The sequence below is a fragment of the Larimichthys crocea genome, chromosome II, assembly GCF_000972845.2.
Source record: "Larimichthys crocea isolate SSNF chromosome II, L_crocea_2.0, whole genome shotgun sequence".
Taxonomy (NCBI): domain Eukaryota; kingdom Metazoa; phylum Chordata; class Actinopteri; family Sciaenidae; genus Larimichthys; species Larimichthys crocea.
The window spans coordinates 11,420,072-11,447,816 of record NC_040012.1 but is presented as its reverse complement, the minus strand read 5'-3'; the positions used below and the strand labels follow the sequence as shown (position 1 = coordinate 11,447,816).

The following is a 27,745-nucleotide window of genomic DNA, read 5'->3' as shown; positions in this document are numbered from 1 at the left end:
GACTGAGCAGGAAATTTCTTACTGGTGGGCAAACTAGTAAAGATCCGCCTTTTCAAAGTATCCTAAATACTTCTTCTTTGTGCAACAAGTCTTAAATATATGTCAGTATTTGTAATAAAGTAATGAACCAAAATGTCTGTTTGACTCTAATGATAATGATCGCTGCTGTGAGCATGAACATTTTCTGGGTGGTACATTCAAGGAAACTCGTACAACTAAGATTTGATACATGTCAGCCAAACAGCAACCTTTGTAAATAAAAGAAATTACCACATTTCTGTTATTGTTTTCACACTGTTCCATGGTAAATGTTCTCTCGGTGCAGTTTTATTGTTGGCTGTTATAAAAAGCAGTTTGTAGATAATTGTTTAAAACCACGATTATGACTGAGCCTGAAGGTTCATTCTTGACACTGAAAACAGCAGCTTGACCAAAAGGTTCGCCACACGAGGTCCATTAACGTTTATACTTTCTAAAGCTTTCAAGCACATTTCATGTCTTGGCGGATGTGGCTGCTGAGCAAGGTTGAAAGCTTCTCTTACACACACATACAGGGTACAAGAACCTTGTGCTGAGTACTTCTTGTCAGGTCCTTTAAGTCTACATATGTTTGCGTTTTGTTCCTGTCATATTCTGCCCGTCAGTAATAATCACAGTATTTTCACTCTTGACCTTGCAGGGCATTGTGGGAAATCTGTCCAGTGGGAAGTCAGCCTTGGTCCACCGGTACTTGACAGGCACATATGTGCAGGAGGAGTCTCCTGAAGGTAAGAGTCTGGTGTTGGAGGAGATGTGGGTCAGAATGTCATTATAAACATGTCAGATAATCAAAGAAAGTCATCATTGAAGCATGTTTACTCTCACTCTGATGGCCTTAAGGTCACTGCTATCAGAAAATACTATTTTCCATAGTGGCAAATTAAGAGAAGCGTTCAATCAACCAACTATGTTGACCTTGACTGCTAAAAATAGATAATATATTAGTATATTTACATGAAGCGTGATGCTGCATTGCCTTTTTCTGATTAGTTTGAATTAAAATGCTTTGTGCTTGATTATATCAAGCTTCTGGATGCCAGATTTGATATTTGGCTGAGTAAATTTTTTATAAATTTCCGTTTCCTCCTCCAATAAAACTGGCAAGATAATAACAAAGCACAACATTTCCAGTAAATCACCGCTGTGGAGATTATTCATGAGAGTAAAACTGAACCCCATCATTTCTCTGGGACTGTAAATGTTTTTATCACAATCATAAACCATTTACTTCCTGGAAGTCCTGGTGGAGAACGAGACAGTTTATCATGTTTGGTAGGGTCTATATGAGAACGGAGAGAGACCCCTCGTCTTTTTTAATTCACTCTGAGAGATTTGAAAATCAGATGTTCTTCAGTTTATCAGGAAAATCATAATGAGAATGCCCCCTTCTGGCCTGAATTGTAAACCCTCCTCTCAGAACTCCACCAAAAAAATGTTGGCAAACCCAGAGTTAACTGATGATCTTCAAGGGGTTTGCAGTGTTTCATTTTAGTGTAATTATAGTGACGATGAGACACGAAGCGCATAATTAGTTTCTGGCATTTTGCTGCACCGAGGGAGAAAAAAGCCTCATAGCTTAATTAGTTCTTGAGAAATCAATGGCGGAAATTCTGTAGAAAACACAACAAGCATTGTTGCTGTAATCAAGGAAACATGTCGGCTCAGATATGTGTGTGTATGTGTGTGTGTGTTCCCTCACATCGCTGTAATACAACATACCTGTCTCATAATTAGCATCTGCTCCGGCCCCCTTTTTTTTTTTCTTCTTTTCTTCGATGTGCTTTTAACGCCGGCTTTGCTCTAGATTGGATATTTACATTGCAGAAAGCGTCGCCCAGCAGACGAAGGTTCAGCGATTGCTGTTTTCTTCAGCGTTTTGTTCCTGGGCTTTTCTCTATGATATCTGAAAAAAGGTACTGGGGTGTGTTGCCATGCCAACGCCGGATGGAGCTCCGTTGGATTGTGGCTCTGTGTCAAGGTCTAAGCCTCCGTGTAAGCAGAGTATGCTTACTGCGTGTTAACCATGCCTACCAACTCACCCTCTCTCTGTAGGCTGCCTGCAAGGTTATTTGTCGCCTCTCTTTAATGGGGAGGCTGAGCTACACATTGAAATAATTCATAATTACTTTCCATCGAGATAAAGGAGTGTGTTTTAATGCAGTACTCCACCTCATTTATTCACAGGCTTTTTTTCTTTGGATGCATTATATCGGCTCAGCTCTAAATAAAGACAACAGCATCTTCCCGGATGATTATGTAACTGAAATGTTTACTTCAAATTCGATGTTTTCACCACGGCCGTATGCTTTGTTTCAGAGAGACTTTCCATAGTCTGTTGTGGCGTACTGTATGTACATGCTGCCAAGCTCCGTACAAATTTAAAATTCTGATGAATCTGGTTTTTCAGATCCAGTCTCGCTGTCTAGTGTAATGAGATTCTCCCTCTTTTCAAACACGATTCGGAGACACAGAGACACATAGTTTCTTAGTCCTTTGTCTGGATCTCCAAAGCTTTGTGACTTTGATTTGTTTTTGTTTTTAAGAAAAAAGCTGGCTGGTGATGCATGAATCTCTCTCTCTGTTACAAAACCATCATAGCTCAGCTAGGCTGGGAGAATCCCCTGTTTGCCAGGCGGGCTGAAGTGGACTTAACTGGGTGGAAGTGTGGCTCAAGTGGATATGTACTGCTTGCTGAGACAGGAATACTGTCTGCCTCTTAAAAATTACAGAGCCCGGCTACTGTATGGCCCTCATGGCTCTTCTGTGATGTAAGATCTGTAGTTCTTGCTGGCAGAGGAGATCATGCTGGTTGAAAAGCATGATCTCCTCTGCTCTATTATCTAATCAGATTTCCGGGAAGTTTCATAAGCAGATATGTTAGCTAAGCTTTTTATATGATAAGTGTAACAGGTGTAGCTTCATTCTGCGGGCACATGTTCTGTCTCCGGCATCAGTTTTTTTGTAGCATCATTCCTAGACCTTCAATTTTGTCCCGTTATTCAATTTCGTCAAATTGCTTTCGTATTCATAAGACACTGATTTCACTCCAAGGGACATCTTTACCCTCACAACTTTCTCATTTGAATGTTTTTAATCTCCACTGGATCACAAACCATTCAAATAATATGCAAAATCTAATTTAGTGCGTAGTTCTCCCATTGGTCTCTTCTTTATCTGCAGCCAGTTTTGCTAGCAGCAAGGAATATGCATTTGTATTAGAAAAAAATGAAGAAAGGGGAGAGAGACTCAAGGCTGCATGGGGGCTAAGTGTTTTCTCACTACTATCCTGTAGACGTGATATGACCTGAGGCACGCTAGCTCAGAATAAAAATGATTTTTTACATTTTTCTTGTCTCTGATTTTATCTCTCATCGCTTCCTTTCTACTCTTTTAGTCTTTTTGCTTTAATTATTATCCTTGACTTATCATTTTCTTGCAAAGTGTAATGACTTACGCCGTTAATGCTGTGAAAACCAAACTTTGAACCGACTACTCATGCAGTGAAGTGATGAAGACTGAACTTGCAGTCTGATAATGTTTGTTGGGCTTTTCCAGGACTTGTGGCAGTGCAGTGACAGTGGCGCTCAACTGGTTCCCTCAGCAGCTGTGCGTTAGACACGCTAAATGGCAATTTCTCGCCCACGTAATTGGCTCCAAAGAGACCTGGTTTCCTGTCGACATGCGATCCTAACAGCAACATATTCAGGAGGGCTAAACTGAGAATTATACTTAAACTTGGACGCATCTCATCAAACTTTTATGAGCCATGTCAAGCTGTGTTTTGATATTAAATCCGGAACATCCTCGTTGTTTTTGTGATCAGTGAGTGTGAAATGTGTCTGCAAACCCCTGGTGGTCAGTTATTATCTGAAGAAAAAGTTGACTTGTTTTGTAAGAATGGAACAAAAACTAAATTTGAATTAATGTTGTCTTCTTCTTCTTCTTTTTCTTCAGGCGGACGGTTCAAGAAAGAAATAGTGGTGGATGGACAGAGCTACCTACTTCTGATCAGAGATGAAGGAGGGCCTCCAGAACTGCAGGTAAGAATGTTCTGGATCCAAAAAAAGATGAAGTAAGATGTGTCCAAACAAAAACTGTCATGCAGACAGGAACTGAGACAGACCATTACATCTCTGCTGGTCTGTTTGGAGCTTTGTGACAGCACTCTGTGGTTGTTCTAGCAAAAGCACTTAAGGGACAGCAGCAACAGATCAATGAGTAATCCCAGCCAAAATCATTTTTGTGGTCAAAGGGACAACACTGCTCCTAATCGCTCTATTACTATGAAGAGTAGTGCAGTTTCATCAGAGAACATGCCAGGTGATATTCTGATACTGAGACTTGACTTGTCACTCTTTCGTGTTTTTCCAAAAGAAGTTCTTCTTGGTCGTCAAGCCTTGTGCAACAACAGAGCAGAATCAGTCTCTTGTCTTCAGTTTTCCCTGGTGCTTGTTTTACTAGACAGAATTGGGTTTTACCTCCCGTTTACAGCTCTTAAAGGATTTATTTAAGATAGAGCATCTGTGTCTCATACTACTTCTTCCAGTCGGGGTTTTCCGAACAGTCAGTGATTCATAGGAGCATTATTCATGATTGGACGGTATCTGGATCATCCTGTTTTCAAGTTGTCTTATATACTGTGTACCAATTGATGGTTTCAGACTAGAACAATGGATCATATTTTATTTGTTAATCATGTTTTGTATCTTAATCTGCAATGTTACAATTTAAACACAAAGTAGCATAAAGTAAAAGCACAAGTATCTCCTCCTGTTTTTAATGTTTGCAGTGTTTTTATATTAACAATGGATCAAGTGATATTGTCACGGAGATATTGCTATTTTCACAGAGGGTTATGACCTTCTTCAGCTCAGCTGAAGCGTTTTAGCATCTTTTAGCTCATTGTTTTGTTTTTATGACGTTACAGTTTTGGTTCAGCAGCCTCATCTCCGGATGCTACAGATGGCTTTTTTCAGCAAGAAGCTGTGATAAAAACAAACTGTAGCGACTAGCCGGTGAAAAATAGTGGAACATTTAGTCATTACAGAGACAGATATTTCCATCAGGAGACCAAAATGGGGTTAAAAGGCGACTGAATATTGGGCTTACATTTGTCGGATGGTACCGTTGATGTGTTGGGTTTGTTTTGGCTGCAAGTAGAAATGCAGAATGAAGAATATTACTTGAGTAAATGTCCTTTAGTTACTTTCCACCGCTACAAACACCCTTTCTTTTTATTAGCAAACAGTAATGTCAGTGGATTCACTTTGCTTAGCACTTTAATTGACATGCAAATATGTAGTAGTAGTGTAGGATTAGAGTCTTTTTTAGTGTCACTCTTGGAGTTTTATTTCTTAAATATAAAGTCTTTTGTAGCTGCTGAAACTAAACTTAAATGGGGGGTGCCCTAGTAGCTAACCTTTACAGAGCGTGTACCATGTATCAAGGCTGAGTCTTTACCATAGAGGACTGTGTTTAAATTCAGCCCAGGCCCTTGCACCTTTCACTTCCCCTGTGTCTCCTGTCTGACTTGACAGTCACTATCAATGAAGCAGAAACGCAAGAATCTGGAATCTAGATTCAATAAAACAAACTATACCCAAACACCTGAGAATACAAACCTCGCTTGTGGCTTCATTCACAAGATTTAATGTTTCTGGTCACATGTAAGCTCAGGGTGAATTTCCCATGCGTTCCTATTAGAATCTACTCATACCTGGCCTGGCAAAGCTCTGATTTACGTTTGCATTACGCTCAGTAAGATTAGGGAATAGAAATGCGTTCTGCTCAGTTGTCAGCTGCCTGTATAATTAGTGGCATAATTAAAGGCCTCCATTATGTTCACACTCACAGGAGGCTAAGTAGAGTTGTGGCTTGGAGGCTTGATTTGCCATTCATTCATTCCCTTTGGGGGTCTAAGCGAGATCTGAAAGCTGAATGAAGAAGAGGGCGATACAAGGGAATAGTTATCACTTCATTGTCACTGTTACTACTACTGTGAGTTCTGCTTAGCTTCTCTCCTACAATGGATGGTGATTAGGATTGATTTCCTCCACTCAAGGGAAACATTTCTCCTCGGTTTGATCATAAACTACACAGATATTATGAATGTATATGGTGCAGCAAATACAAAGATTCCTAGATTATGATAGCAGTGGGAATACAGATAAGAATATAGTAGTAGTGTTTGATCATTCACTGTCATGTACTGCTATCTTGTCTGAAAACAACACACTTTGTGTACTATGGCTGTTGCTACACTGCCCCCTACTGTCCTTAGATGTGAACATCAGCCCCAAAAAGCAACAACATGGCCTATTTCAGGGACACATTACAAGCAGTCTTCATTTAAAACATGTTTTAGGACATAAAAATATTTAAAATAAATTGTGTCTCGTAGTTTTCCCACAAAAAAAGTTCAATTACCTTGTTGAAAACACAACTTAATTTACATCCCTCATTAAAGAACTAAGAATCTATGAATATGCTCATTGTTAAGAGTTTAAATACTCCACAGAAAATGTTAAATGAAACTTATACAATGCATATTTAGATCATGATTGGCTACTTGTGACGTAGTTTGGACACGTCTCAAACTTCCAGTGTCAAACTCTGCACGCACATCATTCTGGACAGTGAAGCTCAAACATCCAAATAAAGTAACAATAAGCAAAATAGTATTTTTGTTCCAGGTGCAGCCTATGACTGAAAGAAGAAGAAAAACAAAACAGTTGTCTGAATTTTCATATGCAATAATGAGGCTGCTCATATTTCACAGTGCTTCAACATATTATACCACCTCTGCTCTGTCCTCAGTTTGCCGCCTGGGTTGATGCGGTGGTTTTCGTCTTTAGCCTGGAGGATGAGATCAGCTTCCAGACAGTCTACAATTACTTCTTGCGCCTATCCAGCTACAGGAACACAGCTGAGGTCCCCATGGTCCTCGTTGGAACACAAGGTACTTGCCCTACATCTTATATACTGTATATATGTTTTGTTAAGTTATTGCTTTCTCCATACTGGAACGTCACACTTTACACAAGAAGAACTCTGTTGTTAAATTGTCTTTACTCTTAGAGAATATTATTGTAATGTCAACAAATCCCACTACCAAAACTAAAAATTAATGAATCTTTCCAGTACATATTGTATGTGTAACCAAAACCTGAAATTCAGTACCTTATCTCTGTGTGTAATAGATCTCTCACACTGTTGGTGACATGTTCTTTCATTACAATGAGGCACTGTAGTTTATTTTACATACAGCCGGATAGTCCCCAACAAATGTTTGTTAAAGTTTGTTCAAGACTCCAGTGCCCAGCTGTTTCCGGGAATGATTAAGCCTGTTCAGTGTTGTTTTTTTGGTGAAATGTATTAACAGTAACAAATTACAGAACATCACCTGTTATTAAATGTTTGAGTAATATGTTTTCTCACCCTCTTAGATGCAATCAGTGCTGCCAACCCCAGAGTGATTGATGACTCGCGGGCTAGAAAGTTGTCAAACGACTTGAAGCGCTGCACATATTATGAGACCTGCTCCACCTATGGCCTGAACGTGGAGAGAGTCTTCCAGGACGGTGAGAGGGGTGTCAAAAAAAGTGGAGATGGGTTAGACAGGAAGTACAAGGTGTACATTTGATATGTTGATGATGGTTTAGAGTGCAGCACACTTCACTGGTTTACCACCTACTGCTACATGAGACATAGTTGATAACTTGGCTGTGCTGAACTGTATTTGTTCCTTTTGTAAGTAAAAACATCTGTCGAGCCGAGTGGCATGACATGGAATTATTTTTTATAATTGATCAATTGTTTGTAAGTAATTTGTAAAACAACAAAATTCTCCTGTTTGAATTTCTCAAGGTGAATATTTTGTCACACATAACCAATTTCAAAATGTCAACTAGTCATTGTGACTATTCTGACAGAGAAAGGAATAATAACAAACAAATTAACCTTTAGTTAATTGTTGTTGGTTGCAGCTCTCATTTTTGCCTTATTTCCATATTATCATGCCTCAGTAAAACAAAGCAAACCCCAAAGGCTGTGTTCAGAATCTAGACACAGTTTAAATGAACAGCTTCAGCAAAGTTGGACGAAAAGGCAGCAGGATTTCTTGACAATTTCTTGCAGCATTTATATGAACAATGATTCAGGGTCAAATAATGTCTTATGTCTAACTTAATTATGTTCAAAACTACGAGGTCATTCATCAGTCATATCTTCTGACAAAACATTAGGTCAACTCGATAATTTTAGATCAACGTCTTTTTTTGAAAACTTCAGTGTGTTCGCTCTGTTGAACGAGCAGAATTTGTGCCGAAACTGACTAATTATGATGTTTTGTTTTTCTCTTCACTCTCTGCTAATTGTAAAGTGATTCATGCTGTTCATGAGTTATTGCTAGCAACATGCATGTAGAGTGTTTTATTATATTAATTATATATTATTATTAATTACAGTAATGTTCTTTATGCTGTGCGCTCAGTTGCTATTATTGGCAATGCACATTAACAGGCTCACTTCAATTAATGATGCAACGTGCATGTTGGATGAAATAAACGCAATTGTCAATTATTCATCATGGAAGCTAATATCATGAAGTAGGATTTCATATAAATGTGCAGCTCTAAGCTAGAGACCAGTTAATTTCCAGTTGTATATAAATGCTGAAATGCCCTCTTAATGTTTCTCAGAAGTATTTGGAAAGTCTTGAGTTTTTTCCCCTGAATCCATAATTGAAGTCATGAAACTGTCATTTGGAAACTTGGCTGCTTCATCCTAGGCACATTATCCCCTAAGGCTGCAACTCCTTTTGAAAGCCTGTCATCCCTTCACAAAACATCTGAATATGTAACACAACGTTCACTTTGCATTTCATTGACTTGATGCACAGGCACGTTGTCTTTCCTCTCTGCCTTAATTGCTTCCTGAAGCCCAATTTGAAATAATTAAAAGAGATGAAGGAGTGCTGGCTGCCTGGAGAAGTCGCTCTGTATCACTCCTGCCTTCTTTCTCTATTTGCCATGCTGTAGCAGGCAGCCGGGCGTTATGGTCCCAGCTGTCAGCGCAACTTCAAATCATTTCTCTTTCCCTCAGTGCTAATTCACGTCACACAGCCGTGAACATCACCTCCCTCCCTCCCTCCCTCCTTCCCTCTCTCCCGCTCCACCTAGCCTCTCACTCGTGTGTGCTGCGAATTAAATGACGGGCTGCACCAATTGCATGGCAAATCAGGTTGTTCAGATGGCGACAACGTTCTCATTTGGCTAACATCACTCTGTAGAGCTCAGTGAATGATAGGGAAAAAATTGCAAGTATCATTTTGTTTGATTACTTTCCTTGAAAATAGAGGTTGCTTTTTTTTTTTTTCTCCCAGGAGATATGTATAATCCAGCTTGCAGTATGTTGCTTATTACCTGACTGGAAAACAAATAGTCCAAGGTTGTTGTGATAATTTCCTCATATATGCCTCTTCGTCTGGCTGGAATTAACTTTGCTTACTTTGTTGAGCTTCATTTGATTTATATACTGTTACTTTTCTGTTTATAAATACATTCTTTCTCTGTTTTTAGCACATTATAAAGACTTTATGGACATGTCTTAATGTTCATGTATATGTGTAAACTTGCAGCTGTAGTCGCCCTTAGTTGTGTGCACCCACATTTACAGCAGTCCTAAATGAAGGTAGAAATTTTGACAGTATCTCAAGTGAACGTGAAAACTTTGAAAATTAAACAGCTTAAAATGCTAAAGAGGGGGGCATAAATAACATTTGACCAACTTACCATACTTTGTCCTGTATATGTTAATTAAATTCAGTCTTTAATGTTTAACTATATTGCCATTTACATGCTTATGAAGCTTTATGAGCAATATTTCGACATTTATTGAACATCTTGTAAGTGCACTTAGGTCCACTTAGCCCTGAATAGTTCAGTGTTTTGTGTGGGTTTTTTTTTTTAATAACTCAACTAATTCACCCTTTCAAGGGTAAGAAAAAGCTCATCAAGAGCTATTATTCGATATATATGCATGTCCATAACTTGTTTTTCTTCTAACTGTGAACATCATCTGTGTGTAGATGCTTTACACAAGTCCTTCATGCAAACACAAAATACTATTAAAGGGTCACCCACATATTTTCTGAAAGCATGTGCTAATATTTTACCTGTAACTTATCATTCTCTAACATGAGCGGCAGGACTCTTAACATAATATTTGCAAATAAAACCAAAGCAATCTGTCTGCATGGCTAGTTAATAGAAATTGTTTAAATATGTTATTTTTTTAAATCTCACAAATATCTCTATTTTATTTTTTATTATTTGGAACTATTATAGAAAGGTGCCTTTTACATATTAGTTGAACGACCACCAGTTTATCTACTGTGTATTGATTATTAACTGCACTAAGTCATCTAAGTCATAGTCCAAGTCTTTTGTAAACGGAGATACTGAAGGAAAATTATTCAAATGAAATTATTGTAGCTTATTTTAGGTAACTTTATCCACTTTCACTCAACAAAGTCAAAATGGAGCCACATTATTCTGGTGATTCTGGTTTCTACGTTCTCTTTGCTTAATGAACCAGTCCCCCAACCAGTCCTTTTACTGGAAATAATTTATATGAGCATTTAACAGGATTAATGAACAGTCTGTTACTGTGTCTTTGTCATTCTCCTCTCCAGTTGCCCAGAAGGTTGTGGCCATGAGGAAAAAGCAGCAGCTCTCTATTGGTCCATGCAAATCTCTCCCTAACTCTCCCAGCCACTCATCAGTCCCCGCTGCGTCTATCCCCTCTGTTCACATTAACCAGGTGAGAGCCAAATCATCCAAGACAGTTTTACTTACTGAACCTGTAGTTACTTTATTAACTGTTATGTAAAGAAGTCTCCAGCGCGCGCGCACACACACACACACACACACACACACACACACACACACACACAGAGTTTATGTAACTCTTTGCATGATCATAACTTCTTTTATTAGAAAGAGGAATCAAATCACCACATCATATTCACAGTCTCCTAAATTTACCTGCTTGTTTTATTGTTTTTATTCCCTCTCCTTTTCTGCCTTTCATTCTCTCTCTCGTCGTCCTTTCCTTTTGTTTCCGTCGGTCCCTCTTAATCTCTCTCCTTCCCCAGGCGGCCAATGGTGGGGGTGCATTCAGCGACTACTCCTCCTCTGTTCCCTCCACCCCCAGCATAAGTCAGCGGGAGATGCGCATTGAGACCATCGCCGCCTCCAACACACCCACGCCCATCCGCAAGCAGTCAAAGCGCCGCTCCAACATTTTCACAGTAAGTATGCGACAGCTGATGCAAAGCAACACCCACTCACACTACTAGAAGGCATGTTGCCAAAAACACTTTGTCCACCAGAGGGAGACAGGTAGCTCGAAATGCAATCAAAGCCACCTCTCCTGCCTCCGATGCAGGCAAAGAAAGCGTCATGTTCACACAGCACAATGGGCAAAGGAGAAAAAGACTAAATAGAAATTATATTAGATCCCCGAAATGCTCCAAAAAAAAAAAAGAGAAAAAAGCTAACCCTTCGTTCGAAGCAAATATCAAAGATAAGCACTGTGGAAAAAATAACGTCAACTCTTTTCATGTCCTTTTCCTTTTTCTAATTGGATGTAGTGCACATGGATTAAGTTTCTCATCTCACCCATGGCAAACTAGGCCCTCTGCACTGTCTAAATCTTTGACCCCCCCTCCCCACCTTCCCCCACCCCTCTTATTTTTACTAGATCCTTTCTTTGCAGTGACATCCCTTTCGGGGAGGAGACGGCAGCGACAAACCGCCAATGCCACCTCTCCTGCCCGACCAAGCTAAACTAAAAGTCCGAGCCAGCCAATGCCCTGTTTACACGCTGCTAATAACGCATGCCCCGCACCCTCCAACACTCCAACGTTCCAGATAGAAACGCTCTCCCAGCCACGAAACCATCTTGCTGAATCTAGATAACTCCCAGTCCAAGTCCTCATCCCACTTACTTCTACTCTGGCCCAAATCCGATCTCAACCACCAAGATTCACTACGACACCAGTATCCCAACCCCTGTCTGCCTCCTCTTTACCCCGTGTCCTGTCGTATTTGCCCTTTGCTCTAACCAATAGCATATGTGTGCACTAACCACTCTAATTTCCTTAGCTGTCCTAAACTTGTCTTTTACTTGTAGCCTCTGCCCTCTTCTTCTACCCAGCCTGCTCCCCCCTTTCCTCCTCTCTCTCCCCTCCTACACCAGCCTTCTTCTTTGCTGCTAAGCCTTTCCTAATCTCATGTAGCCAGACCTCGGCCTCTTCAAGCTTAGGGAGGTCTGGAGAAATTCTGCCAAAAATGGAGTTGTTATTCTTCAAATCAATGTAATAATTCCACAGAGAGCCTGTTTGTATCTCCAAAAGAGTCAGCGTGTGTTTTCAAACTAACTTAATGGCTGAGTCAGCTTTTCCAAAGGTTCGGTTATCTGAAAGTTTTCTCCAGAACTTTGTGAGCTTCATGAGACGGAGGTCAGGCCATGTGAGATTACATCTCTCCTCCCTGGTACATCCGCCCTCCCCCACCTCTAAAATGTCCCCTCTCATCCACCTGTCTTCCTCTGCTTCAGCTCTTTCCCTGTTGTCTTCTTCCCCGTCTGCTTCCTTCTCCCCCATCTCTTTCTAACTAACTCCTTCTCTAACCTCCCTATCTACCCCCTCCTCTTCCTCCTCCTCCTCCTCTGTTTCCTCCTACTGCCTTCACCCTGTTACCCCAGCTGCTGTGGAAGCTGCAGGCTTTGTGGCCTCTGAGCAGTACAGGCTGTGTGCTAGCTCCCCTTGTTGTCTCCCTTCCCCCCTGCTAGGTAGTGACTAACCATGTCCACCAGAGAAATGAGCCTCTCCCCGTCCGCGTCATGGAGATGCCGAAGCACGCCACCTACCCAGTGTGGGTGCCGGAGTGGCAAGCCGAGCGGGAGTTTCAGCTCATGACCTTCTGAGGAGCAGCGAGCCGAGGGTGGGAGGAGGGAGGGCGAGGGAGGAAAGAAGGAGGAGGAGGAGGAAGCAGAGGAGGAGGAGGAGGAGGGGACGGAAAGTTAACAGGGCGATGTCGACATTTCTTCAGTGACACTTGAAGAGTGCGATGGGCTAAGGAGAGGAAGACTCGCAGTGCCAAACCTTTTTTTGCCATTTTACAAAACAACAAGAAAGAGAAAATATTTCATCCACACAACAATATCGAGGATGTCCCTTTCCGAGCCTTGTCCGTTTAAAAAATAAAATCTGTGTTAGTTCTCTAAAAGTCCTGCTACTCACTGATAGACAGCAGGCTGCCATTCAGAAAGCCTGTCGTGTTTTTTACCCATACTCTTGTAAGTAGTTCACTTTATGTTGATTTGGGGAATTTCAATAGAAGTACTCAATGAAAGAAAATATGCCTTAATGTCATCAGTAGACAAGCTTTGATGGATCAAAATCAGGCTCACTTTAGTCATTACAAACGAGCTATTTTGTTCTAATATAAATATAATCTAGTCCACTTGTAATCAGATATAAAAGTAACATTTGTCACGTTTGTGGCACTGGCATTGGGACTCTTGAAAAGAAGAAAAAAATCCTTTTGATATGTGTAGTTTACTAAGTAAAAATAAATTTGGTTCAGAATTATTGGCCCAAATTAAGTCTGATTACAAAAATATTAAGTAGTTTACTAGAAAAGACCCCTTAAAATATCTGACTTCTTTTTTTTTTTAAGTAAGTAAATAAAACTCAAAGCTTTACTACAAAGAAATCGTATCACTCCATCTTTTCACCTCTCACAAATCAATTTCACCAACCACAATCATTTCAAGCCAGAATTTACCATAACTGTCCTCGGCCACTAGGTGTCAGCACAGTACACATTATTCTTTCCTAGTGCTTCCATGGTCAATAAACGATCTGTTTTGTAATCTGTCTGTAGTGTCCTGAAGTCTTCAGGCTGTCTGTCTCTATTTGTGTTGAAAAGCACACGGTTTAGGAATTTAGATGAATACTACGGCATTTTTTATACTTAATTCCATCCCACTCATTCCTTCATAATCGTTTAATCCATTTATTAATGTCTGCCATTTGGTGTTGGCCATTTCATGTTTTTAGTCCCTTGACTTGTTACTCGATCTCCACGTATGAAACGAAACATAACCAAAACAAACAAACAAACAAACAAACAAAAAAATAACCATTTGACACTGTTTTTCAATATTTGCAGATTTGTGCTTCTGTTTCCAACCTTTCTTCAACAAAAAGGGCTTTCCAACTCCTTCCGAATTAGAAGAGCATGATGGTTTAAAAAAAAAAAAAAAGAGTCCCCCTGCTTTGCCAATCCTGATAGAGAAGAGATTATTTATTGAGGACTTACAGCTTGTCGCTGCGTTACCCTGGGTGCTTTACTGCATTTAGGGTAATGCATAGAAGTTGCACTATACGGAAACCATAGGACTTTGCGTCAAACGCTGCCTAAAGTCGAGTCCATTTGAGTGTTTGAGTGCACTCAAAGTAGACTGACAAATATCACGAAGTGAGACAGACTGTAGGGACTCTTCTGGAAATGCCCCGTCCACCCCCAACCTCCCCGCCCCCAAACTCTCATTCAGACATCTCATACAAAAAAAAACACACGCTGTACAGTCAAGTCACTCTTGGAACTGTTATCCAGCCGCCCAAAGGACTCAACCTTTCCTTACATGACATCACACTGCCTTTTGCCATAAATGAGGACTCAAGGACTAGAGGTGCCAAGTTGTTTTTTGTTCTTCCTTTTAGATTTTCCTACATTCATTTGGTACGTTTTTATTTGATTCCTTCTCATTTTTCAGCGAGTATTGAAGTATTGAATGGAATTGAAAATGTGGTATAAATGTATTATAATAGAGGTATTTTAGATCAGAGAAACTTTGGGTAATTTTATGAAGGCCTTCATAAAAATCAGGGTAGAGTGTGTGGGGTTTTTGAGGTATTACAGAGAGATATTACACTGAAAGTTGCCAACAAATGAAACTGGGTTGCACCGACTTGTATGAATGTAGTTAAACTTAACGTTTGTTTTCCTTTTATTTATTTTGAGTTATTTATTTTTGCACATTCACTTGTTTTTTATTCATTTATTTATTTTATTTTTTCTCAGTTTAGGTTTGGTACAGAGATTATGAACTCTTGCATAATCGCTTTTCTATCATGAACGGATTGACGAAAATATAGACTGCTGTATATCTTGTATTGTATTTTATTTACAATGGTACTCTATAAAAAGTACATACATATAAGGAGTATATGAAATAATGCCTTTATTGTTCATCCTATATTTTGTGGGAACTGCAATGTTTGGCTCAATCTGTTGAATATTTTGAAGTGAATTTGTGACTTGCTTTGTATGGTGTCTGTATAGAAGCTAAACAAGTCATCATTAAAAAAAATAAAATGTTGGAAAAAATATAAACACCAGAGTTGGTTTACTTGAACTCAGACTCTACCTCTTCTCCATTGGTGACTGGACATTTCTCATGTTCTGAGTGAGACCATACACACTCATGTCTGTCCCTGCCTGTATCTCATCTCTTTATTTGTTTTGGGGTGGGAAGGTTTTTAAATGATCTATTTCCATGTGAGGTAATATTTACTGTCTAACCATTTGTCCCTACACAGGCATGACCAGAAACTTAACATGTTCATGGGTTTTTCTTACTTATTTGACGCTTGAAGTGTGATATTTGCAAAATAATTTTATGTCCCACCAGGTTTTGCAGGTCAAAGATCGGAGGAAGCTACATGTCTTTTATAAAAATAACCATTTTCCCTTCTCTCCCTTTAACCTGTGATGAACTTTTGACTATTTCACGTGTTACAAAAGCCCTTATCTGTGCAACTATGCTAAAGGCACAGCTGAGGCTACACTGGTGTAGCAGCAGTTGGACTGCAGGTCCACTAAGGGCCCACTCTGGGTCTCAAACAGAGGGAAGGATCCCCCAAAGAGTTTCAGGGCTGAGTCATGACTCAATGTGTGGTCGTCCTTGGTCTCCTCTGTGTTGAGATGTGTCTAGTGTGGTCTTGGTTTGGTCTCTCTTTTAATTTTTTCTTTTGAACTTGCACGTCAGTGTTACTGCTGTTTGTTTCCGCTGGTCTGCTTGTCTGTTAATTTTGAGCTTCTTTTGAGACTTTTATTTTGCAACGTCGAGTTTCTCCACAAATGCTCAAAACACAAATCCTCACTTCCCCCCTCTTCTGACCCGCAGTCTCTCTTTCTCACTCCTTCACACACACACCTCAACATACACAACCACGCCCCAAAAAAATAAAGACCCTCACCTCACAACCCCACAACTCCCACTCTTTGCTTTGCCGTCAGTGTGTCGCTTCAGTTGTTGACTGACTTTCTTGTTTTCTTGCAGTCACGGAAAGCCAGTGAACAGGCAAAGAGCGTTGACAGTAAAACAGACAGCATAGGCAGTGGAAGGGCCATACCTATCAAACAGGTAAGCAGTTTTCCTCATTTTTACCCTACATTTCTCATAGGTCCCTGGGTAAGTATGATCCCTTTCTGTGTCATTAGATGTTTAAAGATTCACACAATAGATAGGCCAGTTAACCTGCGGGGTTTGGGTAAAGCCATGTGTAACTCCAACCACTAGATGGCGACATAACACAACATAACAAGCCAGTACAAGTGTAGCTCAGCACAAGTACAAGAGCTGAGGGCAAAGACATAACATCAGAAAGGTTATTTGCAAAGAAACGTTCCTGTTTGTTTGTATAGATTAACTATCAGATTAAAATATATATCTATATATAGATATTATAAGCAACAATCAGCTAATTTCTGATCTCAGAAATTTCAGGGGAAATTGACATATCACGTCTTATATATATTGAAAATAAACAAGTATTTGTGTGTTTCTGACTGAAAAATATTGGCCTGTTTTAATTGTGTGTTTACAAATGCTACCAATGTAAACAAACTAATAACAGCTTCAGAAAACATAAAAATGTCAGTGGACTTTTTAACATTATTATGTAGGGTTAGATTCCTGTGATCATTTGTGATAATAATCTTGCATTTGCATCATGGATTGCGCCTTTTTTAATATAATATGAACATTCCCAGTGGAAATGTTACTTATTATTATTGCTCATAATTGTGTGTGGCGGTAGCATATTTTTGAATAAATTTTCATTCATACATATCCATATAATCAACTTTGACAGCTGTTATTAGCTGAAATTTTCATTAGATATCCCAAAAGACATAATTTTCTTTAAACTATTTTTTTTAGGTAATTTCAAAATCTGTTTCGTGGTGCTACATTAAATACTCACTGACATCAGAGAGATTTGTATTTTAGCATAGTTAGATTTTTTTCCAGTCTTTTTGCTGCCATTTTTATTCTTATTGTAATTTTATATTATTTTTCTTTTTTTATGTATTCATGCATTGCTTTAAAGGACCAGTTTAGGTTACCAAACACTGAATTACACATTTGAGTAAGGATCTTTTCTAAAGGTCCGACTGTAACCGAACGAGAAGTAATTGACACATTGATTAGTAATCACTCATGATTATACAAGGGCTTTCGAAAATGGGTCAGCATCCTTATATTATCCTCTTTACCTGCAAATGATGGAAGATAATGTCCTTTCTTTCTTTTTTTTTTGAAAGTGTTGAACCAGACCTTCTCATTCCCTTTGAAAGAAAATTGCATATGCTTTGGTCCATCTGAAATAATGGCAGGGTGATGCTTCCAATCCCCCTCACTCAATCAGAAAATAACGCTTTGGGAAAACCGGTTTAACAGGTACAGGGTCTATCAGTCATCTATCTGCCTGCCACTGATAGCAGAGGATCGTGTAATAGATGCAAACGTTTCATGATATTATGAAATAAAAATAAGTCTTGTGACATTTCTTTTAGGCTGTACTTAATTAACACAACAGAAGATTAGATTAAATTATTTTTATTTGTGCGCAAAATACCTTTAAAAAACGTTCTACAGTCTACAAACATCATTTTTATTTAATCTCTGTAAAGCCCTTGGTTTTTATGTAGATTAGTGTAACTCCCAGCAGAAGCTGACAAATCTGATGAGTGCAGGTGAGCCCTTTTTTTATTTTTTTATTTAAAGATTAGAAAACCCCTCCTCCTCTGGGTGATGTTTACTGTAAAACGCTCCCATTCTTATCCAAACACATGATAGGGAGCTCCCCTCTAAAGTCCAGAACCAGTTTCCCCGAGTATCATGGCAACTTTTGACAAGATAAACCAGCCCCTCTTTATCTACAAAGGATTTCTTTTTGGAGGGGGCGGGGAGTTTGGCTATAATGTGATGTGGAGGGAGGGATGGAGTGAGGTGGGGGGGGATTAGTGGTGTGACTAGCTGATCTCCAGCCCAGTCAAATGCACAATCAAGGAGATCAAAGCGTCAATGTGTGCTTAATTACCACTCGCCCCCCCCCACCCGGGCCAAATTACACACATGCCCCCCCTCCACCTTCACCTCCACCTCCTCTCCCCTCTGCTCTGACCCCCCTCCCATCTATAAAAATACTGAGTGAGGATAACAATGCACTCAGGAGCTGTTGGCGACTCCTCAGCAGTGAGTGCATTCTTGCCCCATCATCGACCCCCTCCCCTTACCCAACCCAACCCAACAGACACCAACACACAGTCCCGTCCCCCCCTCCTCTTCTCCACGGCCTGTCACAAAGGGCCGACCTATCAGTCAGCCACAGTGGCAGGATGCAGCTTCTCTGCTGGTCGTCTGACAAAAGAGGCAAAGACACTATCTCCTCTGTGTAGATATGACAATTGTGTGGACACAGAGGAGCACGTCTGACGATCTGCCTGTTTCCTTATGTCGCACAGGCTGAACACACTCATCTCTTTGTGTGTGTGTGTGTGTGTGTGTGTGTGTGTGTGTCAGTGTTGTAAGGAAGCACAGGGCTGCACACATGCTTCCATGGTGGTGTCAAACTATCACATAAAGAGTGCACTGCTCAATCCAACGTGGTGAACGATTATTAAACAATTATGATGATATATCTCAAATCATTTGTCAAGCTTCCAATTACTGAAAGTGACGTGCTTTATGAAAGATATACCGCAGCCGTGATGGACAACAACCGCTCAAATAAAATAACTGAAAAATTAGTCTGTGCGTGTAAAGATTTTCACGTTATTGTTTCAGTATCTTTATTGATCTGCTTCACAGCTCTGATAAATATATGAAGCTCCACACTGATTGCGTGTATAGATTTATTTATGCCTCACTAGGGCCGCGAGATGAGACATATTTGCTTGTAAAACATGTATTATAAAGTTGCCAGAGGCCCTTTGACTGCTTCATTTACTTTGTATGATTAGAGAACCATTTAAAAAGTGTTTACAGTCCTTTTATTGACTAAATTGAGAAGAGTCTGGGCAGTCAGCAACTTATCGATCTGAACGACGCAATGTTTCTTCCTGAAAGATCATCGGAAGTATCAATAATTACAAAATGGATAACCAAGGCTTCCTGGTATTAAAATAAACAATTATATTTTATTTAATTGTATGACTTTTGCTTTTGAGCACAGTGAATTTATGAAGCAATAATTATCAGAGTATCTACAACATGTTCAACACTTTTTTTTTGCCTCCTTTGCCTCCCCTTCTCACCCACAAGGACAACAGACTTTTATTTTATTACTAATTATTTAGTAGATATTTTTTTATTAAGCTTCAGCTACTCGTAGACATCATTGATGCTGGTCTGTTTTCTCAGTGGCCCAAGAAATTATTCTATACTCTACTGTAATTTAATGATTTTAGTAGATTTAGTCATTTTAATACAAAATATTTGAGGTCCAGCTCAACATAGAAGCTATAAACAGGTATATTGGTAAGATATGAATAAAACCAACTTCAGTCCCAGCATGCAGCCAACAGTCAGTACTCGCCCCCACCCTTAGATGAGTCGGGGTTCGGATTAAGATGATTGTCGGCAAACAGCCTGGTGCCCAGGTCACCGAGGGTCAGCTCTGCCTGATGTGTTAATCAGGATTAAAGCCCGCAGGATGGGCCTGGGTAGCAAAATACACTACCCCTTCAATCCCCCTCCCTTTTTAGCTCACACATACACACACACACACACACACACACACACACAGGCCCTGGCTGTAAAAGCACAAACATTGCCCCTGCTTAATCCCCTAATTAAGCGTGCCCCTCCTCACTATTTAACCCCAGAGAGCCTCCTGGCCCTTGCACTCAGCAGCGTTTGGTCACCTCCAGCAGAGGAACTGCATTGTTTACCAGTGGATTTACTCAACAGATAAGGAAACCATCTGAGGCCCTAAAAGGCCCCAGAAGATAAAGTAGAATAGAATAAGAGCTGAGTGGGCTTTGAAGAGGGGAGATCACACTCCCTAATCCCTGGATTGAAAGGTCTTCCAGAGTTCAGCATGTTATGTGTATGAATGCAGGGAGGAGGTCTGGCAAATTGGATTGTCTCTCTCTCTCTCTGAATGGTCTCTGTGCCAGAGGAACTCGGGCCAACTTTGGAGGATCAAATGGTCACAATAGAAAAAAAAAACATATCATTAAACCAGTCAGACAATAAATTAGAATAAAGAATGAAACTTTAAGGGGATTTAATTGTACATTGTGTGTTTTCAATATAGCTAATCACTTCCATACTGTTTGGTAATTGTCACTGATGTTTGTTTACTTTATGACTTATTGAAAAAAATGTAACCGCCATGACAATAATAATGCTGTTTTATGGTATTTAACATCCATAATGGCTCATATCATCCACCATGCTGCTTTGAGAAGAGCATATGCTCACCGTGATGCCTTGTCTCTTACAGGGAATCCTTCTGAAGCGAAGTGGCAAATCCCTCAACAAGGAGTGGAAAAAGAAATATGTCACGCTGTGTGATAATGGCGTCCTTACTTACCACCCCAGTTTACATGTGAGTCTCAACCCCCCCTCCCCTTCTTCCCTTTCCATTTCTTTTCCAATTGGCTTTATGTGTTTGTTACACTACTGTTTGTACTCGAGGGTGCTGCTGGAGGTTTTAATGTGGGACTTTTTTTCTCCTGATGCGATTACATTTACCCCCACCGCTGTAGTGAACAGGATTACATCCATACCGGCTCATGACTTCTACAGAGATGTATGGATGTGTGTAACAGCTATATTAGCTAACCCTGTGACATGAAGCTCGGTTTTAAGAAACAGGGTGCCCTAGTGGTCATCTCTGCCCCCCCCTGCGGTGCCCATCCCCGGTGCCAGCTAATGGAGACATGGCTGTGCTGCTGCGTGCCTGCCGCGCTCAGACTCCACGCTGGCTTGTATTTATAATGGTTCTCACTGCATGGCAGCAGAGCCTGACCAGCCTCCCACATCCATCTTTGTCAGAATCCTGCTGGGCTCCTAATACCTCTTAAACACTCGGCTGGCTGGCAGCAGACAGCTCAGGAGCCCGGTGCCACTGTCAGAAATGCCCGTCTTCCTCTTCAGTTCCTCCCATCACTATGTGATTCTTGTGTTTGAGATGCTTTAAGGTAATTCGGGCAAACTAAAATAAAAAAAAGATAATAGCAACACTTTGCGTCTCAAAGTTTGAACACAAGCTCAACAGTTAGACGTGAACCTTGTGTGTGGCCTTGTTTGCACTGACAGTGTGTTAGCGGTTTAATTTACAAGCGGTTATTAGTCGAGCAGTGCTGTGCTACAGTGATGTATGTAATTGACTGAACAGGCTATCTCTTGATCATTACAGCTATTACAGGTCATCAGGGCAATCTATGAATGTATGAATCTGTTGACTTACAGACGGGAGGTGAAGTAAGGGAGACAGTTACATTAACGCGGCAAACAGCTCGAGCTCATTTTGAGCAGTGGAGCAGAGAAGGAGTAAGAAAGGGAAAAAGGGAAGAAAGAGAGAGAGAGAGGGAGGGAGAGAGGAAGAAAGAGGGAGGGAGGCAGACTGAGAGAGTGGAAGAGGGGAACCTTTAATTTCGCAGTCAGCCAAGCCATCCACACAATCACCTTCTGTTAATTCTATCTGCTACATCAATTAAATTGTTTGTAGAAACTAATTGAATGTGGCTTAATCACACATCTTAATAGCTTTGCACGCTTCGATCTGGCTGTTAATTCCAGCAATAAAATGAAATGAGAGCGCTCACTGGGTAATTAGCGAGGAGGCTTGGGAAAGAAATGAGTGCTTTATGACACGGTAATAAAGCAGAGGAGCCGGTGGGGGGACGGCAAAGGCCGAGCTCGCCTCTATCTGGGTCTTTTTCTGCTGAGCCCAATGATTTTCACCTTGGCTTCCCACATTTGGGCAGTAGTCGCTTTAAACCAAATCAAATGCCCAAATTGAAAGAGAATGAGACTGTTTGCATTCATTAAGCCTAACATCTCGCTATTTGGAGAGACGGCGTGGGCACAGGTGATGTATAATGGCTTTACAATCATTTTTCCACTATCACACACCCTTAGTGGAAGGTCTGAGATGGGTTGTGACTAATGGGGATGGAAATTGAATAGCCTTTTAATTTGTTTTTCTTCCATAATTCCTGGATTCTTGTTGGTCTGCTGTGTATAATCAGTTCCCTGAACTGAGGCAAATATTTGGAATTATCTGGACTCTTGCTTGAGTAATCTGCAGACCATTTACAACTACTGTCATCTTTTTTCTCCCCCACTTTCTATAGGACTACATGCAGAACGTACATGGGAAAGAGATAGACTTGCTGAGGACAACGGTCAAGATTCCCGGGAAGCGACCCCCGAGAGCGGTGGCCACCGTGGCCCCCACTGCTAGCCCCAAAACCAACGGGATGACCAAGGACCGCAGCACCTTGCAGCTAGGAATAGGAAACACAGGTACGTCTTACTTTAATATGAGGCTAAAGGTCAGGGGAATAAAAGACACACACATTAATGGACAATTTACAATATTTATGTTCTAACACTTCTGGATTGAGCGATTCTCCTGGAGTATGATTGGTACATTTGCTTGCTGTTTTAGCTTCAAGTCTTATAGTTGCGGTCAAAAACATAACGTGGCTACACAAAGCGTTTTTCTAAAGATGTGAATACAACAGTTTGTGTCATAATTAGAGGCTTGACTTGAGACAATTTATTATAATCAGTGCAAGTGTCATATAAAAAAAAAACAACAACACACAAAATACAAAATACCTTTCTGTGAGCTGATGAAACTTGTTCCTCTCTTCAAAGTTAATAAAATATCCTGGATTGTATTTTCACTGACACAAACACCTTTTTTCGACGTCATGTTCATTCAACACCTCCGGTTCTGTCGTGTCTTTTTTTACTTGTAGTTGTTGTTTTAAAAATGAATACCACATAATAATAATAACAATAAAATTCACTTATATTGTTAAATTTTAAAGGATAGACATGGTTGGTACATATTTCTACTACCCAAAAGGGAAAACAAATCACAGGTATAAAAGGTAATTGTGACTGAATTAGTATTTTATTACTGTACTCATTTTCTGTGTCTTCAATTTGTGATTAATCATAAAAATGGGTCCCAACAGGTTAATTATCTGCTTTCTGTATGGTTCATTCATGCAAATTAGCTGCCTCATAGTATACACAATGATGACTTAATGAGAGTCTACGAGAAATCTATTAATTCTCTAAAGTATTCAAGAGGGAATTAGAAATTGTGTTTAAATATCATGCCCATGTTTAAGGAAATCTCACAAAAAGGGTTTGTTTATGCCTTTGCCACGCTGATGCTGACCTTATTTTTCATCTGGAAGGTAATTGTGGGGTCATAGCAACAGAAAAACAGTTTGGTCCTGAGCATCGGGCCAGGGTTTCTCCACCTTTCAAGTTTAAAAATAGAGCTCTTCTCCCAGCGAGCTGCGCCACCGGAGGCTGCAGAGAGTCTGGCAGGCGTATAGAGGGGAAGCCAGTGATTGGATTTAGGGGTTAGGATTAAGAGTAATTAATACTAATTAGCAAAGTGATCCCCAGAGGGAGGCGGGGTCCTTCATCGGCTGTGAAATGGGCACAGTGTTTTCATTACTCAGGCTAAAGCTAACTGGCGGGAGAGTGGGTTCAGAGCCAAAGACGGGTCGGCAGGGACCATTAGCACTGTCCAGGCAGGTTACTGTTAAACCTGGCCAAAGTGCTGCCTCTGCTGAACGGGTTAATCAGTCAAAAGTGGAAAGATGTAGGAGTTTACAGAGCAGAGGACATTGGATCGAGGTTGTTCCATCCCACAGACTGTTAACCTTGAGTGCTGGGTTAAGGGGAGTCATTGGGGCAGACAAAGGGCCTTGAAAAACAGGCCAGACCAGGCTTTGGGAAAACAGCACCAGCTCATTTTTTCTTCTTCTTTTTAAAAAAAAAAACAAAAAAACTGAACAATATTGTCTTCTCCTGTTGTTCGTTACTTGGAGGAGACCTCAGTGACAAATTCCCAAGATTTTCAGTTGCCATCCATTTGTGCATCAGGGAACAATGTGAGGGAGATTTGCCTTAATCTCCATTTAGGAAAAGAAAGGTTACAAATCACATCAGGTCTCTCTCTGGGTGGAGGACCCTCTTATGATTATGTGATCGGGATTTTGATTTCATTAGACGTGCAATTGATGAAGGGAACAAAGGGGTAATTTTTCATTCACAGCGTCCAAATCACAAGCCTTGTCTGTGCCTTTGGTAATTCATTCATTCCTTAGATCTAAAGACCTTTATAATCACTGGGAGAAGAGGGATAGCAACGGAGGGTGGGGGGGCGGAGTGGATGGGGGAAGATGGGAAGATGAAGAGGAGAGGCTGAGAAGACAGAGAGTAAATGAGAGAACGCATGCGCCAACGAGTTTGCCAAGCGGGCCAGGTTTAATTCCTTTGCTGGTTGCTGAGCGGAACCATTTTAAATATGATCCTCCCTGTTAACACGCATCCTGCCGTGTCACCGGCGACAGATACATTGTGTCAAAGTATTAATGGGCTCAGTCACTTTGAATCAATCCTGTGGGAGAGGGAGAGAGAGAGAGAGAGAGACGCATGTGGAAGAGGTGGAGATCTCAGGGAGGTGTTTAGTTCATTCCCTCCTCACTCTCTACCATAATTTGTCTCCAGCTTTAATCTATAGCACTACAGCACCAGTAGACACATACTGACCAGCAGGCCCTGCCAACCCCCAACACGAGACTTTCTGACCTCTTTTAGGTAACTAGTGATCACCAGCTTTTATTGTCTGATGTGTCATATTAGACAAGCATCATCAACACCACCCGTCATGCTCATAATGTCTCAGTTTTGAACTAATCTATAACTAAAACTCAATATTCTTACAAGATTTTTGATACAAGTTTAAGACTGGACAGAGGTGGTATCAGGTGATGTTTGAGTTTCTACTGCTCCCCCTTACAGTGGTAGATGTTTTAACAATTTGTCCAGCACTTTCAGCTGTCCAGTTTCACAATTTCTGTTTATTTAAATTAGCTGAGCTACTCGTCAATCTTTCCCTGACAACTGTAGAAGTACCTCCTGGGGTACATGTACCTGCCTTAGACTCATAGTTTGGAGTATGTTTGTTCCGTCTTCAATTTTATTTTTGTGTTTATTTAAATTAGTATCAGTAGTAAGTATCAGGAGGAAATGTCATCAAACTGGAGCAGTCATGAGCTGGAAATATGCAATATCACCACTTTATGAGGCCTAAATGATGATTTAAAGAATTTTTTTTTTTTTCAAAAAGCAAGATATCCAAAGAAGTACAGAAAATGAAATCATTTTGAGTGAAAATTGTTTTAATAAAGTACAATCACACAATGTATTTGTATGAATCTGAACGTCTGAGTGGCTTGTGTGGGGACTGACAACAGCAGCCGTAGCGCGGGCGGAGGAGGGGGACATCTGGGCATTGGTCAGGATGATGCTGGTGGATTACACACAGCCGCAGATGATGTGCTGCCCGGCCCACATTACCATGAATGCTTCATTATCCCACTACTTGTACATAATGGCAACAACTCCACGGAGGGGTCAGGCCTCGTCACGGCTCATCAACCCACTGACGGCCCGGCCTAAAGAGAAATGAGAAGCAAGGCAGCGCTGCTCCCCGCTAATCCATCGCCTCTACTTAACACCCCAGCCCTGAATAGCCTGCAGAACACACTGTATGGCTTTTTGTTATTTCTTTATACACGTGGCGATACAGTCAGCAAGAAATATTCATAATGGTGCTTTGTACTTTTAAGTTTTCATTAATTTTAATAAAATAAATAAATAAAAAAGAATTACACAGCAGTAAACAATGAAATGCTTTGATTTAGAAGTATGTGTGTGTGTAGCAAGATAAGAAAAGTATCATTTGGAATTTAGTTGAACAGGATGTTTCTCTTTGCTAATGATGTTTTTTTTAATTATTATCTAGATGCAGTTGTAAATTAAGTATTAAGAGTTTTTTTAGTTAAATAAAAGTAGAAATATCTCGATGTAAAAAAACTTAAAAGTAAAAGACCTTCATCAAAATTTAAATTGTACATAACTAGAAATACAGGTGTATTACTATCCTCGTGCAACCAACTGGCTATTATTAAATATTATACTGTTATTACTGGTGGTTTAAGAAGTATTTTAATGATATAGCTCACTGTGGTGGAGCTAGTTTTACTACTTTTACTACGTTAAGTTAGTTTAATCTATAAAAATATATATTAAACTTGAAAAACACGTACATTTAAAATTGAAAAACAATATATATTTTAGTTTTTTTTATTTCTACTTAAACTCTTACCTTGCAAACTAGCCTGTAACTAAAGCTGTCAAATAAATGTGGTAGAGTAAAAAGTATGATATTACACTCTGAAATGTAGTGGAGTAGAAGTAGAAAGGAGCAGAAAATAGAAATACTCGCATAAAGTACCCTTGTAATCAAGTAAATGTACTGCTTTGTATCACTCTCTACATGCGTGCAATTTCACAATAAATGTCTCGATCGCACAAAAATAATAATGGAGAAGAGACAAAATAAAAGTTCAGTGTTTTCAAAAAATGTCAGGAAATTGTCAAAATGGATGTTTCTGTTTTGCAGGGAGCTTTTATGAAACAGTCTTTACTTTATTACTACTAAAATGTTCTATTGCATCCTAGTTTTTAATTATTTGAAATATCTAATGCATCAAAATGAGATAAAGCTTGATGTGTTTGTAGTTGACATTCAATCAGTCGTACAATCACTAAAGTCAGTAATATTCAGTATTCAATCGCATCATTCGGACCTCAGTTTGCAGCTGTCAGGTTCGTCACTGTCAGTCTGCCATAGCTCCACTGCTAAAGCGTGCTGGAGTTCAGGCCTGGCTGGAGCTGCGAGTACAGTGCTCTTTTTAATGCCACAAGCTGATTATTTCTCCACTGTAATTACATTATCCTCCCCTTTATGCAGGAGTGGTCTCTGGGGACTAATGGATACAGCCATGTATAATTCATTCATCATTAGCATCCAATTTGACAATTAGACATGATTGTTGAATTTTAAATATCAATCGAAGTTGCCTTGTAGTTATCTTCTTTTTTTTTCTTCTTTTTTTCTCTTTTTTAAGGCATCAAATAGTCAAACTTCACACATTGGAAATAAATAAATGTTTAATTTTGTAGTAAGAAAGTATCACATTGTAAATTATATATATTTATATTTTTTTAA

At 40.0% G+C, this 27,745-nt stretch overlaps 1 protein-coding gene across 2 annotated transcripts in view; it reads left to right on the top strand.

The window, feature by feature from the left end:
* agap3 (ArfGAP with GTPase domain, ankyrin repeat and PH domain 3) overlaps positions 1 to 27,745 on the top strand; it is a 110,731-nt gene that overhangs the window by 50,302 nt on the left and 32,684 nt on the right. For both annotated transcript variants that reach the window (XM_027287835.1, XM_019273232.2), the window contains exons 3-11: positions 680 to 767; positions 3,994 to 4,079; positions 6,856 to 6,997; positions 7,485 to 7,619; positions 10,733 to 10,860; positions 11,195 to 11,350; positions 16,456 to 16,539; positions 20,909 to 21,013; positions 22,767 to 22,938. In XM_027287835.1, the coding sequence (XP_027143636.1) occupies positions 680 to 767; positions 3,994 to 4,079; positions 6,856 to 6,997; positions 7,485 to 7,619; positions 10,733 to 10,860; positions 11,195 to 11,350; positions 16,456 to 16,539; positions 20,909 to 21,013; positions 22,767 to 22,938 (1,096 nt within the window). The remainder of the gene's footprint in view (positions 1 to 679; positions 768 to 3,993; positions 4,080 to 6,855; positions 6,998 to 7,484; positions 7,620 to 10,732; positions 10,861 to 11,194; positions 11,351 to 16,455; positions 16,540 to 20,908; positions 21,014 to 22,766; positions 22,939 to 27,745) is intronic.